We start from the raw sequence: 16,455 nt of genomic DNA, 5'->3' as shown, positions 1-16,455 counted from the left end.
AAAGGAGGCAAAGTCACAGTTTTCAGCATCCTTAATTAGAGTCAAGCTCAACCGTCGTGAAGAATATGATTTCCATTTTGACCTTCGGAAAAGATAAGGTTAAATCGCTCTTTTTTGAATAATTCGTAAAAGAAAAATATGGTTTGTTTGTGGTCTTACTCAGTCAAATCTTTGTTCCTTTTTGATGTTGGTTAGGCCATCAAACACAAGAGAGGCTTCAAGAACAAGGAGAAGTTTGCCTGGGATTAGGTTTTTAAAAAATAACAAGATAGTAATGACTTAGGACCAAGACCAAATATATAAATAGAGAAATTTAAGACCAAATATATAATTACATAAATTTAAATTACATAAAACTTACCCAATTAAGAAGCTGACATATTTCGTGAGTGGGGTGAGGCCAAATAAGCTAAAAGCGAAAATCCAAGCCTAAGTGACAACAAACTGACATCATAGTAATCAGTAATTCAAGATTAAATAAAAATATTAAGGATTTCAATAAATGAGATATCCGTCATCCTAATAATTCATCTTGTTAAACATATATATTTATTTGTCTGTATTGGTCAATAATAATTTACCTGGAATAATTTCTTAAAATACACATTAGGAGCTTATTTGGTATGAATATTACGTTGAACAAGATTGGAAACAAATGTCTAAACGTGGAAAACACGCTAGTTTATAAACTGTTAGATAATTATAATAAACATTAATGGCCATAATATGATATTGCTTTTCGAGAACATTCTCCATATGAAATTTACAAGATTAAACTCACCTCCAAACGAAAAATCCTGAAAAATGAGGGACCGGATTGTAAAATATTGAATTGTGGGAATCGGCTTTCAGGACAAAACTAACGCAACCGGGAATTGAAGACTCGAAGGAATCCAAAATTAAGCAAACCACAAACCCTCTAAGAAATGGCGGAGAACTGGCTCCAGAAAAGTGCCACAGCTTTGTTCACAACGGTTATTCTCTTTCAATTTGTTTGATGTCGTGTTTTTCAGTCTGATTTTATTGTGTTTTTCGATTGGAAAATCTGGAAGATTTGATTTGTGCTTGTTTGTTTTTTAGGTCAGTAAACCTGTTTGAGTGGGATCAGACCTTTGAGGAGGTAAATATTTACGTTAATTTACCTCCTGATGCTCACACGAAACTGTTCTACTGCAAGATTCAGTCCAAGCATGTCGAAGTAGGCATCAAAGGCAACCATCCCCCTTACCTCAATGTCAGTTTCTACCATTCATGGCTGCAATTTAACTATTGATGTTAATATTGATACTAACTTATTAGACAATGTGTTTGATTGTGTTGTTAGACAGTTAAGCTTCAAGCTTTATCTATGGCGATTTTGTCTTCTTTCGGTTGAGGAAGAAAGGTTGCTGGAATTCCACGACCTAATTTCCTTTTCCTTATTTTCAATATTATCATGTCTTATGGGTCTGAGCTTCTTTTATTTTGGGTTTGTTATTATTTTATTATATTTGTCTTTAGGACCTCAGCCCATTTGTCTTAGGCCCAGCTTTTCATCTCTTTTCATATTTTAAGTTTTTTTATTTATTTCTAATATTATCATGTCAACTTGTTACCATTGACGGTACAGAAAGTTGACGGAAGATTTGAACTGTTTTTAGTTTAAAAACAAAATTATTCAGTGGAATGTCTTTGTGGTACACATAGGAGTTATTTCAACACTTTCTAAGATCTCAGATTTGCATTTGTAGGTGAAGATCATGTCCAGATATTATTTTGAGTCATTTATCTATTTGATATGAATATGAATTTCCTAGTGAAAGATAACTATACTCATGTATCCCTGCATACATGTTGGAGGGTATTGTTATGTTGGCACGTAGTTGCCGTTGAAATAAAAAGTACTCCCTATGATCACAGATTAAATCTTTTTTTTTTCCTGAACAATTATCCACTCTCCTTTTCTGCAGAACCCAGGTTTTGACTTCTCTGAAGCTCAGTTTACAGGGACCTGTCCTAATCCTAGGGCCTTTATGGGCGGGCTCCGGTCTGATTGATGATCATGGTATGCTGCGATAATGACTTTTGGTAAGCGTGCACATTTATCTCAACCATCACGTAGTAAACAAAATGACTACTGTGCCTTTTGTTTTGTCCCTTGATAGTCTAGCTGCATTCCTGTACTAATACTATTGGCTGCATATGATTCTTTTTTACTTGTGTTTGGTTGTGTCCAGTCTTAAGCGTAAAAAGTAAAAAAAAGTCAAATTGTTTTGCTTCTCTTTCCAGTTTCAGCTGCCTTTTATATCTTTATTTTCAGTCATGGTTTGGATCATTGATTTCAAGCATGAAGTAACCAGTTGGCTTTTGATATAGTGTAGGTTCGTGGTTAAGAAATAACTATGAGGTAGACAAATTTAAGGCTCATCCTAACATTTGACTCCTGAGCTATGTCTAGAGAACAAAGTATCTATCTATCATCAAATTGTTTTGCTTTTCTCTTTCCAGTTTCAGCTGCCTTTTATATCTTTATTTTCAGTCATGGTTTGGATCATTGATTTCAAGCATGAGTAACCAGTTGGCTTTTGATATAGTGTAGGTTCATGGTTAAGAAATAACTATGAGGTAGACAAATTTAAGGCTCATCCTAACATTTGACTCCTGAGCTATGTCTAGAGAACAAAGTATCTATCTATCATCAACACTCCAAGCGATAAGTGTCCTATCTTACATGGATTAGTTTGCCTTTTTCTTTATAATTTTGCTGATGGTATGGAAAATATTAAGTGTTTAAGACCGTAGTTTGTTGCTGAATTAGAGATTCTGTCCCCTGTCTTGCATTTCAAGAATGATGCTTTCCGAAGGAGGTTCCATGCATGCCTCGTTACTAATTAATGCCTCAGTATTCTTGGCTGTGAAGTTTTATGGCAGCTGATGCCTGGTGGTTTACCAACAGTTTTGGATATGTATCCAGGCCAAATTTCAAGGAGCCTACTTTTATTGAACCTTAATGGGTTGTAGTTAATGAGTTTGTGATAGCATTATTTGATACAGTATTCTACTATAGTGTATATATGAGATAGCTGGATGCTTAGTTTCGGTAACTGGCATACCTATTTTCCTTTAAATTCTTAATGGCTTTCCTCAGCTTGGTGTCAAATTTTTTAGAATAGTTTTGCGAATTTCACTTATGGTGAATGGTGATTCCCGTCTCTGGCAAACTTCATTTGTTAGCATGGTGCGATTGTACTCGATATTTGTGAATATAATGTAGTTTCATTGCACTATGTCACTTGTGACCTGCAGCCGATATCAATCTCTGGTATTCCAATAAAGAAGAGTAAAAAAGAAACGCTTTTATAGTATATGATTCCAAAGCTTTGAAAATCTTGGCAGATTGAGTTTTGAGCGTCCTTTGAAAGGCTGCAGTGGGGGTAGAATTATATTCTTTTGCTTCTAATTATGAAATTCAACTAATTAAAAGATATTAATTTATTTACATATAATTAACATCTAAAATGGAATACTGATGGGTTTGTGCAAGGCAATAATGCTGGGGTGGGTGGAGTCCTGAGAGACAACAATGGGGATTTTGTATGCATGTTCTCGGGCCCTGTAGTTAGCCAGGACTCCAATTCTACTGAATTGAAGGCCATCAGGACTGCCCTTGAGATTTTGGTTGATCATGGTTATCCAAATCTGGATGGTATTATTGTTGAATCGGACTCCTTAAATGCTGTAAACTGGCTCACGAAGGACTCAGCTACACCATGGGCCTTGTTTCAAGAGTTTAATAAGATTCGCAATCTCTGTAACCTATTGTCCCCCATTTCTTTCAATCATGTATGGAGGGAGCTAAATTCGGTGGCGGATGCTCTTTCTAAGCAAGGTGTAAGTAGATCAGATTTGTTCATTGCTTGGTTAAGTGAGGATGCCTAGTGGGGTGTGTGATAACCTGCTTGCTTGTATGGCTTCAGTAGTTCTTTAGTGGGGTTTGTTGCGATTGGCTGTTTTGCTTTGCACTGTCTTGTCTATTTTTGGTTTTTTGTGACTATTTGTTAGGATCGTTTTTGTTGGGTCCTTGGCCTCTATCTTGACTTGTTGGTTCTTTATTGGTTGTTTTATATTTTTCTCTTTAATAAAATCAGTCATTTGATAAAAAATAAAAAAACTTAAGAAACCTTAATCACATAAAAATTAGTAGTTTTTGTTTTTTTATTTTTGGTTTAGATATGTAAAAATTAGTTTTATGGGTTGACCCTGGTCACGCAATTCAAAACATGTCCATTTCGCGTCAGCACATGTCAAATGGAATTCCTGGGAATCAAGATAACGAACACAGCCATCTTTGTCCTCCGTGGCGCGCGTCCTTTCTCGCGACACATACAGCCTCCCTTTCTCAAACACTCAGCCATCTTTGTCCTGTTCATGAGATTTCCATCACTCTCATCCGTAAATATCCTCCTCCTCCTCGTCTCGGAATGTTAATAATCTCTCAAACATGATTTTCTATTCCAAGCCTCACAGGACTACACGCCCATATCCGCGCCATTGCTACACTCCTCATGGTAACTGGCTGCAAAAGCCCTTTAAATCCGAGAGTTCTCATTGTTGGTAACTATTGCCACGACGTCCTGATACGGGACGGAGATGTACTGGCCGAGACCCTCGGCGGTGCTGCCTCTTTCATTTCCAACGTCTTCGATGGCCTTTCGATACGTTGTAATTTGATATCGAAGGTTGGGCAGGATTTCAAGTACGAAACCAAGATCAGTCATGGGGCAATTGTGGCACCCAGCTTCGAAACGACGGTGTTTCACGCGTATTTTGATCTGGGTTTGGGAGGGGATGGAAGAGAGGATCGGGTACTTAAACGGGTTAGCGCTTGTAATCCTATCACGCCGATGGATCTTCCCGACACGAGGTTCGATTTCGGGATGGCTGTTGGGATTGGTGGGGAGATATTGCCTGAGACGTTAGAGAGAATGCTTGAAATCTGTCGCCTGGTTTTTGTCGATATTCAAGCGTTGATTCGGGTTTTTGCTGATGATGATGGAACTGTAAGTTTGGTGAATTTGAAAGAGAGTGGATTTTATCGGCTACTACCGCGAATTGGCGTCCTGAAAGCTTCATCAGAGGAGGCAGTGTTTGTGGACGTCGAAGTGGTAAGGAAGTGGTGCTGCGTGGTTGTGACGAACGGGAAGGAGGGTTGTAAGGTGTATTGGAGGGACGGCGAGTTGCAGATTGCACCATTTTTAGCAAATCAGAAGGATCCTACGGGCGCAGGGGATAGTTTCCTTGGTGGGTTTGTGGCAGGCCTAGTTCAAGGGCTATCGGTTCCTGATGCTGCTTTGGTTGGGAATTTTTTCGGCTCCCTCGGTGTTGAGCAGATTGGACTGCCCAAGTTCGACTTAAGGATGTTACAGGTTAGTTTGTTTCTAAACATGTTTAAGTACTCTAGAAATTAATGACTGCTCATGCTTATGCTTGATGAAAATTTCGAGTCCCTCCAAGGGATATATGACACCGTCGAGTGTTGACCAGTAAAAATGTTACTTATTTGTGGGAAAGGTAGGAAAAATGCAACAGATTCATACAGCCAGGAATGGTTATGTTAAATCATTCCTTGAACAATATATACTGTAGGATAAATCTTGAATCAGTTTAAAAGTTTTTGATTTATGTTAAATATTCTGCATATATTTGGTGGCTAGCTTTCTCTGGGCATGATGACTGATGGTGGCTGTCTGACAAAAATAAATTACTTCTTTCGCTTCATATAATATAGTTGACAAAATATGACAATTATCTAACTTTGTCGGAAAAGAATATAGGCATTACGAACTTGGAAGTAAAGTAAGATTCCTCCAACGGGTTAATGGCCTTTCTTTTCAAAAGGCCAATAGCATAAATAGATGAATGTTACTGATTATGTTTATTGGAAGATATTAGTGTTCACAATTCTATTGAGAAATGAAAATGAACAATCTCATACACTTGCAGTCTTAATCTATGTTCCTCTAAATTTTACTGGTGTTTTTAGATTTACTCTTTATGGTTGTCTCTAACACAAAAGTTGCATATATTTTGCCTTTTTTTTGTGAGGTGAAGATAATTTGTTTTCATAATTTCTTAAGTAGAACATGTAGCTTATATTCTTGGTCGTCCTTTCCTGATATGAATAGATTATTGCAAGCATCTAGAGGTTTATCCCGTTGAAATTTGCACATTTCTTTGCATTTGAGCTTTGGGACTTTGAAGAGAAAAAAATCATCCCTACCATATTTGAAAATTTTGTTCTTTTAACTTTTTCTGCTGGGAATATGCTCGTTTATATTGGGGAAAGGAATATAATGGTGGTATTTTCACACTTTGAACACTCCTGGCTAAGTTTTGTGGGCTCTAAAATTCTGACCTTGGATGTTGTGAAGCTGGTTTTTCTTGGTGTTTTGCTAAGTTGATAGTCTTGTTACTGTTCAAGAAACAATCGAATTCCACTATCAGTCATCACCTTTCCCTTGCTTTGGATGAAACAAGGGAAGTGGGGCATAAGAATATTTGCAATGTTTTTAGAAAGAAGATACATTGTATGTTCATCTTTTTTAACTATGCTTATATGGGATGCATCTCCTCAACTTTTGTTGGATGCTGGAAATGTTTTTGCTGCTTGGAACCTTGTTAGTCATTTACCCGTAATCTTTTTCCAGAGAGTTGGAGATGAGGTACAGAGAAGGAAGATGCAGTGCGCCAGCTGTTGCTATGAAAGAAGTGACGGTGAATTGAAGTTCTCAAAGACTTTAGGACATGAACAATTCCACTCATCTCTTGGTATGGCGAAACGACTCTCTCTACGGACCGTTCAAGAACGCCGCTGCGATCTGCCTTGTTCTCCCAATTCAGTGGATCAAAGTCTCCCCCCGGTATATACTGGGCAGCCTAAATTGCTGCCTACCCGTTTCCATGAAGAACCTGTTCGAACCATTGACAATGAGCCATGACAAGGTTAGATGCCCGAGCAATCTTTCTTTTCTTCTTCTTTTTGGCAAAAAGAAAGTTGTTCGACTCAAATAATTTGGCAATAAATTAAGATTTTGATGTCTTTGGAGTAAGAAAGCTAGTGAATGGCTGTTTACTTTGACTGATTTCAATTCTTCTTTTTTTTTTAAAAAAAAAATGGATTTTGCAGTCATAGGATGTGCGGCTGCATTGAGCATGGAATCGAAGTGTTAGAAAGTAATTTATGAACTAAAGTAATAAAGAAGTGGTGTTTATTAGGATCAATAGTGTTAAACCTCTGTTTGGTTTGTTAACTAACTATATACTGGCCCAGTATGTTATATTAAATATACTAGTATCTAAATCAAATCTGATAAATCTGTTGCACATACTAACATACATGTATTGCCCCTTTGATATCTCAAAATGAGTCATCAAAACACCCATTTGATTATCATTACATTACTTAGATATCTCGTTTGATTTCTCAAAATGTTGCAAAAAGCCGTTGAGATCCTGTTGACGGAGAGCGCGAAGGCGTTTGTTGACAAAATGGTTACTCATTTAGTTACTTGGGTGTTGTATTGTTGTGTGTTATTCTTTATGGGAGGTGATTCTGTACCTTTTCGTTGTGTCTTCGTATTGTTTCATGAGGGAGTTTAGGCCACAGTATTTCCTTACTTTTGTCATTTAAATATCTATCATTTGGAGATTCAGATGATTTCTTTCGTTATTTTTAGTCAGGGTATTTTTTTCGTGATAAAATGTTCACATAATATTTTCATTTGACTAGGTGAAGTTACAGACTAAACAGGGATTATAAAGACAACACCATTCTTCAATCCTGACAGTAATAATTTTAAAGGTATAATTATCAAGCTGAAGTGGTAGTTATGGATGAAATATTTTAGCCAATTTTCATATGATTCTTGAACATCCAACTTATCCAAATCATTGTTATTTGATGCTAAATTCCATATTCAAAGGAGTTGGACGTGAAACAATAATCAAGACGGTTTACAGGTCATCAGGGTATGAAGGCATTCACAAAGTGTCTCATTGATCATAACTTGCAAAAACAAATGATAGCAAATGAAAAGATGATCCTTTCGTATAATATGAGATATGTGGCGCATTCTAGCTACCTTAGCATTGGAGATGATACCCACAGCAACAAGCTGATCCTTTACCTAACCCTTGCTGCCCTTAGCTGAGTAATTATGCCCGAAATGTCTCCGCCCCATCTCCTTCCCCATCTTAGTCGAGGAGGTCTCCGTGTTACGTAATAGCATTGATTGTCAGCTTAAAATAAAATTTCCCCAGATATTCAGTAAATATTGCATTCCAAACAATAAGGACATCTTTTGAATAGTAGGCGCACCTCTAATTCCCAATCTAAAATGTACAAAATATTTGTTCACACCAATGAATAAGAAGAATTCACAAAACATTTATCTTCTCTCGAAGTTGAGAAGTTTTAGAGAGAGAATGAAGACGGTAAAAAATAAAAGACAAAAGCCGATCACCACAGCAGCTATAACTCCAGTCATCCCAAGATCGTAGCCAATATTATTTTCCAAATACGCTTTCACAGTGCCGTTAAATAGTGGTTCTTCAAGCACGCTCTCCTTGTCACCGAGTTGAGAGGAGATAATCCCCCTCAAAGTCCAAGCAACAGGATTGATGTAATGCCCCCATATCCACCATTTTGGAATACACTGAAAAAACACACATTCAAAACCACGAGGTAAGTTTACATGAAAGGAGAAGAAATTTTACATTACTTCGAAAACCAATAAAAGACTGTGAAACCAAGCTTCCGGCGCACATTTCAAGCAGTAGTGATTTATATAAGTTGAGAAGAGGGGATATATACTTAACTGATTTTGGTATAGGAAAACCGGAGAGGAGATTCCACAAAGAGTAAACAGCATAAGAAATGATCGATGCCAAGTCTTCATTAGGTGTGAGACCAACAACCATCATTCCGAAAAAAGTATAGTAGGTGAAGTTGAGGAACAAGAACAAAAGATAAAGGAGAATTTTTCCTGCAAAATAGGAAGAACATTCATGAGTAAGTTGCAGTTATTTACTACTACCTTAATGAGCAGTATTAAATCTTACTTGTTGTCCTTTCAAATTGGACCATCAAATAGGTGATGACACCAAACAAAATTATTTGCTGGGCTACATATGGAATTTGCACCAGAGCCTGTCCACAAAACAATTGAAATATTAATCAATATTCTTTCCAAAAGAACTGTCACTGGTCAAATTCCTTTAGTAATATGAGACTTACCTGAGCAACCCCATAGGCAAGGGGAGAATACATTCCAGCTGCTTTTTCTCTATAAAATACTGTCCTCTCACTTGAAACAACTGACTGTACTGAGGAAGCATGATTTACCGCAAGAATCGAGCATACTAAAGAGAGAGCTCCTGTTACTATGACCAAACCTTGAGTTGAGTCCCTATAAATTGTTGAAAGTATTAAATATTAGAATATGCATGAATGTTCAAGACATGGGTGAAGAGAGTGTTACCTCATTGAACCGAGACTCCACAATAGAGAGCCAATTACAAAGGCAGTTATGACAACAAAATATAATCTCTTGGGATTGTATGCCGAACTTCTCGAATAAACAACATTTTGTTTCTGAAGACAAACGAGAAATTGAGCCAAAAGGCTCTGCGTGTAGGTTGTGGCAAATGATGTATCAACCTTCATAGCAACCACTGCATAATTCGTTAATAATCATGTTATTAGAGGAAGTTTAATCAAATAAAAGAACTATCAAATCAAATATCCTATCAAATTAATTTGCATGATTAAAAAAAAGTCTGATCACCATTTACGGTCGAACTTCCGTCAGTGCCATCAAGTGGCGCCGCCTCTATCAACTCATCCTCGTCCTCCTCCATCGGATCTACGTTTGACGGTCTCGTAAATTGTAAAGAAAACAGAGAAAGAGAATTGTGTATGGTGTTGAGAAAATTGTATGTTCATTTACATCTATGTTAGTGATACATATAGGAGAAGAAAGCACTAAGTCAAGCCTAAACAATGGCAAACAACTAGAAACATTGCCTAATTTATGCATGCATTTAAGGTAATGGAATCAATAATATATTCTCCTTGATATCCTCCTTGATATCCTCCTTAACATGTTCCTTGATATCCTCCTTAATATCCTCCTTAACATCCTCCTTAATTTCCTCTTTAATACTCCCCCTCAAGTTGGAATAGATGTTGACTATGCCCAACTTGCTAAGTAAGATGGAAAATTGTGGGACACCTACAGCCTTCGTGAAAATGTCTGCCGGTTGCTTCGAGGTTGAGATGTGAAATGTCTTGAGTAAACCGGCCTGAATTTTTTCTCTTACAAGATGACAGTCAATCTCTATGTGTTTCGTTCGTTCGTGAAATACTGGATTTGACGCTATATGTAATGCTGCTTGATTGTCACAATACAACCTAGCTGGTTGTGGATGCTTGATTCCAAGATCACATAGAATGTACTTTAACCAAGTTATTTCACAACATGCCGAAGCCATGGAACGATACTCTGCTTCCGCGCTTGAGCGGGACACTGTGTTTTGTTTCTTAGTTTTCCAAGAGATCAGTGATTGTCCGAGGAACATGCAATATCCTGTGGTGGAACGACGTGTGTCTCGACATCTAGCCCAATCCGCATCGCAAAAAGCATTCAGCTGTATCGGACTAGTGGCAGAGAATAAAATACCTTGTCCGGGGGCTTGCTTGATGTACCGCAATACTCGGTAAGCTGCTTCCAGATGTGGAGTACGGGGCTTATCCATGTATTGGCTAAGAATATGGACAGCATACACTAAGTCTGGGCGAGTAAGTGTCAAGTATATCAACCTTCCAACAAGTCTTCGATAAGAAAAAGGATCACTGATGCACTCTCCATCAGTCTTGTTGAGGGATAAATTTTGTTCCATAGGAGTGTTGACTGACCTAGCAGCAAGGTAGCCTGCATCCTCCAGTATTTCAAGGGCATATTTACGTTGTGAAATAACAATCCCCTTGCTAGAACGTGCAATCTCTATACCCAAGAAATATTTCAACTCACCGAGATCCTTCAACTTAAATTGTCTCATGAGACCATTTGTAACTTCCTCAATGTCTTGCAGACTATTCCCTGTGAGGATGACATCATCAACATAAACAAGAAGTGCAGTGAAGATGCTACCTCGGGTTCGGATGAAGAGTGAATAGTCCGACTTAGATTGATGAAAACCAGCAAGTTTGAGTGCTGTAGACAATTTTATGAACCATTGGCGAGAGGCTTGTTTGAGCCCGTACAGAGATTTGTGCAACTTGCATACACGAGTCTCCCCCTTTCGTCCGAAACCCTGAGGTAGGGACATATATACTTCTTCCTCAAGATCGCCATGGAGAAACGCGTTATTGACGTCAAGCTGACGAAGATGCCAATGTTGGGTGGCAGCCACGGCAAGCAGGAGACGGACGGTAACAAGCTTGGCAACTGGGGCAAAAGTCTCCCTGTAATCAAAACCTTCAATCTGACTGTAACCTTTGGCAACCAACCGTGCCTTGTAACGTTCAACCGTGCCATCAGGATTGAATTTGATTTTGTAAACCCATTTGCAGCCAACAGGTTTCTTGTGCGGTGGCAGTGGTTGGAGGGACCACGTACCATTTTCTTGGAGAGCCTGAAGCTCTTGGTCCATAGCATGGCGCCATTGGGGGTCCTTGACAGCTTGGGAAAAGGTGGTGGGTGTTTTGATGGCTGAGATGGATGTGGCAAAGGCCCTGTGGGAAGGAGACAAGTTATCATAGGATATAACATGAGATAAAGGGTGAGAAGTACCTGTATGTCCAGCCAATGATGGAGGCGATGACGGTGGATCCCGAGTGGGCAATGAAACCTCCACATGGTAGTGTTGAAGATAACTGGGAGCATGGGTTGTGCGGCGTAGCCGAGGTGCGGGTGTGGAGGTGGGAGTAGGGTGTGGCGGAGACATAATGGGGTCAAGTGTGGTAGTGGTGTCACTATGGAATGATGTGTTTGGTGGAATGTTAGGTGTGTCTGAAGGAATGGGCATGGCACTCGGTGCAGGTGTCGGTAATGGGTCAATAGAGACCATTGGAGTGGGAAACAACGTGGAATTGGGGGGAGGGGAAAGAGTGGCAGCGGAAGTAGTGTAGGGAAATAATTGTTCATGAAAAACAACGTCCCGAGAGATGAATATTTGACCAGTTTCGAGATTGTAAACGCGGTATCCCTTGGTACCATATGGGTATCCAAGGAATAGCCAACGGATAGAACGGGCATCAAATTTAGTAGGACGAGTATGGTGGGTGGAGGCAAAACACAAACAACCAAACACACGTAAATGTGCATAAGAAGGTGTTTTGTGAAAGAGAATTTCGTATGGAGTTTTACCTTTAAGAACAGGAGTGGGAGTACGATTGATGAGATAAGCAGCGGTAAGGATGGAATCTCCCCAAAAAAATTTAGGAATGTTGGCTTGAAAAAGTAAGGAGCGGGCAACATTTAGAAGGTGACGGTGCTTGCGTTCGGCTACTCCATTCTGTTGTGGGGTGGAAACACAAGTGGTTTGATACATAATCCCTTTTTCAGAGTAGAAATTATGCATGGAGAATTCAGGACCATTGTCACTCCTAATGACTTTGACGCGAGTAGAAAACTGTGTTTCAACATAGTTTATGAAGGAAAGAAGAGATCCACGTGCATCGGATTTGCTATGTAATAGATAAATCCAAGTACAACGAGAAAAATCATCAACAATTGTAAGAAAGTATTTTGCCCCATTGAGTGATTGGATATGGTATCCTCCCCAAATGTCAACATGAATTAATTCAAATGGAACTTTCGTAGTAATAGAACTCAATGGAAAAGAGTTACGAGTTTGTTTGGCAAGAGGACAAATGGCACAATCATCAACTGAACAAAAATGGATATTTTTGGTAGACAAAGATATGGCCCGTAGGCTTTTGTTAGATAAATGACCTAAACGTTGGTGCCATAAATGGGATGAGTTGGAAGGTGTAATTGTTGAGGCGGAATAACACCCAGATATCCTCGCAACGTCCAAGTAATAAAGCCCATTGCGCTCAGTTCCCATCCCAATCATCTCCCCCGATCGTTGGTCCTGAACAATGTAAGACACATCAGTAAAAATTGCAGAACATAGGGATGTTTTGGCTAATTTGGCTACTGAAATTAAGTTTAATCGGAATGATGGAACACATAAAACATTATAGAGCACAAGATTATCAGAAAACCGTATGGTGCCTATATGTGTTATGGGAGCAATGACATGATTGGGCAGGTATACATGACGATTACGAATTGGTGTCTTGGTGGTCATAAGAGTGGATGAGCAGACCATGTGATCTGTAGCACCTGTATCAAAAATCCATTCCTTATGTGGAATAAGAGAGTTTGCACAAACTGTGTTACCTGAAACGTTGCTCATTGTAGTTGCCGCATTCACTTGACTAGCCATGTTTCCTACTTTGTTTTGATCAATAAGAGCAAGGAGATCATGATATTGATCTGCCGTGAGGTTGTAGGAAGGTGGTGTGCTATCAGTATTGTCTGGTTGAAAACTTACATGATAAGCCTTTGAACGAGAATGAGAGTTTGTGTTCAAATGATTACTCTTATCACCGTGAGAGTTGGCCCTCTTAAGCTTGCGGCAAATATCGATTGTGTGACCTTTGTGTCCGCAGTAGTCACATTTTAAGTGTGCCCGACAGTTTTCAGTGGAGTGACCAGTAAGGTGGCAACGATGGCAACGGATAGTGGAGAGGTGGGACAAAGGAGCTTTCCCTGTATGATTGAACCTTTCTCTAGCGGTGAAAGCTGCTGCCTCTGGTGCTTTACCCAGACCTTGTGAGGAGATGACTCGTTGTTTTTCGTCTTGATTGACAAGAGAGAACACTTTGTTAGCAGGAGGTAGTGGATCCATGAGAAGAATTTGACCACGTGCTGCTGCATAAACCTCATTGAGTCCCATAAGGAACTTGATGGTACGTTGTGTCTGTTGGTATTGATGTAGAGTCTTGGCAATATCCCCACTACAAGGTGGTAGAGGACAAAGTGCATCTCGTTTGTCCCAGAGACTTTTGAGCTTGGTGTAGTATTCACCAATGGTCATGTTGCCTTGCAAGCAATCATGGATTTCCTGCTCAATGTGAAAAAGGTACACACTGTTGGTGGTAGAGAGTAGTTCCTTTAGTTCATTCCAGACGGCAAGAGCACTATCATTGTACATGACGCTTTGTCCGATTGCAGGGGTTACTGTGTTGAGGATCCATCCTTTGACAAGAAGATCACAACGAGTCCATTGCTTTACCTCTGCCGTGGATCCTGTGACAGGTTTGGTCACGGTTCCATCGATGAAACCGTCTTTGTTCTTGGCAATAAGGGCCATGAGCATGGCATGACTCCAAAGAGGATAGTTCTCTTGATTCAGCGATTGGGTCACCAGGATAAGACCAGGTTGGTCCGAGTGGTGAAGATAGAGAGGATCACTTGGATCATCGTGCCAATGGTTTTGCATCTTGGTTATCTCAGATTTTTCTGGGTCATTGTTGTCGGTCTTTGCCATGAGTGCGGAGGCAAGGTGGAATAATGATTTGCAGTTGATGTTGTTTTACAGGAAGGGTGAAAGCCTAAGCTCCGATACTATGTAAAGAAAACAGAGAAAGAGAATTGTGTATGGTGTTGAGAAAATTGTATGTTCATTTACATCTATGTTAGTGATATATATATGAGAAGAAAGCACTAAGTCAAGCCTAAACAATGGCAAACAACTAGAAACATTGCCTAATTTATGCATGCATTTAAGGTAATGGAATCAATAATATATTCTCCTTGATATCCTCCTTGATATCCTCCTTAACATGTTCCTTGATATCCTCCTTAATATCCTCCTTAACATCCTCCTTAATTTCCTCTTTAATATAAATGACTCTCTTCCTCTCTTAGAGTTTACAAGCTTGCAATATTTGCATCTGCGTTTGACATTTATGAATGTCATTGTTCCCTGTGATGTATCAGTCTCCACAATAGCCACTGCATAATCAATCAACAATCATGTCATTAGAGGGCTTAATCCAATAAAAGAACTATATATCAAATCAAGTATCCAATTAGTTGTGTAAGATAAAAAATGACCGACCATTATTTCCATTCGAATTTACTTCAGTGCCAAGTGGTGCCGCCCTCAACAACTTAATCTCGACCTCGTCCACCATATCTGCGGCGTTTGATGGACTCGCAAACAAGTCTCTTCCTATCTCTAAGTCGACAAACTCGAAACACTCTAATTCTACAAACTCGGAATATTCGCTCCCCTTTGAGACTCCCATGGACACCACCACATCTGCGGCGTTTGCTGGACTCGCAAACAAGTCTCTTCCTATCTCTAAGTCGACAAACTCGAAACACTCTAATTCTACAGACTCGGAATATTCGCTCCCCTCTGAGACTCCCATGGACACCACCACATCTGCGGCGTTTGCTGGACTCGCAAACAAGTCTCTTCCTATCTCTAAGTCGACAAACTCGAAACACTCTAATTCTACAGACTCGGAATATTCGCTCCCCTCTGAGACTCCCATGGACACCACCACATCTGCGGCGTTTGATGGACTCGCAAACAAGTCTCTTCCTATCTCTAAGTCGACAAACTCGAAACACTCTAATTCTACAGACTCGGAATATTCGCTCCCCTCTGAGACTGCCATGGACAGTACCACGAACTCTGTTTCCCTCTGTGAATCTTTCTCTCTCTCACTCTCACGTTCTGTCGCCAAAACTAAGATTGTCTATGTGTCTACAGAATGTAGAAGAAAAGTGTGGGCTGGTAAACAGATGAAAGAGACCAATTCAAACTTCCACGAGGAGTAGGGACCCCCTCTGGGTATTCTTGAGTTCACTTTCACGGATGAGATTCGGGCAGTCGCTGGGCCTTCTTTCTTTGAGGCAATCGCTAGATGCAATGCTGCTCTTTGAGGCAATCGTGTTATGCACTCACTCAATTCACAAATTGATCGACTGGGTACCGCAAAAGCTCGAGGCTTATCAGTAATGGAAAAACCGACTGCACATTCATCTCCAAAACCGGTAACTGGAGCTCGCCGTCGTTAATGGTCCAAGAGGACGGATTTTACGTAGCGAACAAGTTGAATCAAAGCCGCCACCTCCGCTTTGGATTTCTCTTTGACTTGGTTGCGGACCTCCTCTTCTAGACTCTCAATTTATTCTCTGAAATTCAATGAATCGCACAATCCGAACCTGTTAAAAATTTCAGCTAGTTATGAATGATCAGGCACGATCTCTCTTTCAATCCGATAAGTGTGTCTAATACCTATTGCTTGGCTTGAGACTATCTTCTCATGGATCTGTGTAAACTTTGGTCTGCGAACTCTGTTTTCTAAAATGACACATGGCATTAATT

General features: G+C 39.6%; 2 protein-coding genes across 5 annotated transcripts; one reads left to right on the top strand and one right to left on the bottom strand.

The window, feature by feature from the left end:
* The first annotated feature begins 754 nt into the window (after nt 1–754).
* On the top strand, nt 755–7,863 carry LOC120002328 (inositol 3-kinase-like). Of its 4 annotated transcripts, none has more exons than XM_038851054.1 (6): nt 755–974; nt 1,081–1,234; nt 1,950–2,067; nt 2,361–5,405; nt 6,687–6,981; nt 7,769–7,863. In XM_038851054.1, exons 4-5 carry the CDS (start codon nt 4,545–4,547, stop codon nt 6,975–6,977), a joined length of 1,152 nt encoding a protein of 383 aa, XP_038706982.1. In that variant the 5' UTR covers nt 755–974; nt 1,081–1,234; nt 1,950–2,067; nt 2,361–4,544; the 3' UTR covers nt 6,978–6,981; nt 7,769–7,863. The 4 variants fall into 4 exon arrangements, with proteins under 4 accessions (XP_038706982.1, XP_038706981.1, XP_038706980.1 ...); XM_038851053.1 differs by lacking the exon at nt 7,769–7,863 and adding an exon at nt 7,166–7,432; XM_038851052.1 differs by lacking the exon at nt 7,769–7,863 and having other exon boundaries at nt 2,827–5,405; nt 6,687–7,077.
* A 4,758-nt stretch (nt 7,864–12,621) lies between these two features.
* On the bottom strand, nt 12,622–14,798 carry LOC120002326. The gene is made up of 2 exons (XM_038851050.1): nt 13,449–14,798; nt 12,622–13,137 (listed from the first exon to the last, which is right to left on the bottom strand). Exons 1-2 carry the CDS (start codon nt 14,599–14,601, stop codon nt 13,100–13,102), a joined length of 1,191 nt encoding a protein of 396 aa, XP_038706978.1. The 5' UTR covers nt 14,602–14,798; the 3' UTR covers nt 12,622–13,099.
* Nucleotides 14,799–16,455: the final 1,657 nt, after the last annotated feature.

Source organism: Tripterygium wilfordii, chromosome 7 (genome assembly GCF_013401445.1).
Source record: "Tripterygium wilfordii isolate XIE 37 chromosome 7, ASM1340144v1, whole genome shotgun sequence".
Lineage (NCBI taxonomy): Eukaryota > Viridiplantae > Streptophyta > Magnoliopsida > Celastrales > Celastraceae > Tripterygium > Tripterygium wilfordii.
Note: the sequence above shows the minus strand (reverse complement) of the source record. Positions and strands in the feature narration are given on the sequence as shown.

What these genes read in the sequence shown, in the direction of transcription:
- LOC120002328 (XM_038851054.1), top strand. Translation starts at nt 4,545, where the DNA reads ATGGTAACTGGCTGCAAAAGCCCTTTAAATCCGAGAGTTCTCATTGTT. An exon ending in TCGACTTAAGGATGTTACAG is followed by an intron (nt 5,406 to 6,686) that starts GTTAGTTTGTTT and finishes ATCTTTTTCCAG; the next exon opens with AGAGTTGGAGATGAGGTACA.
- LOC120002326 (XM_038851050.1), bottom strand. Translation starts at nt 14,601, where the DNA reads ATGGCAAAGACCGACAACAATGACCCAGAAAAATCTGAGATAACCAAG. An exon ending in TACAATGAGCAACGTTTCAG is followed by an intron (nt 13,138 to 13,448) that starts GTAACACAGTTT and finishes TACATTGTTCAG; the next exon opens with GACCAACGATCGGGGGAGAT.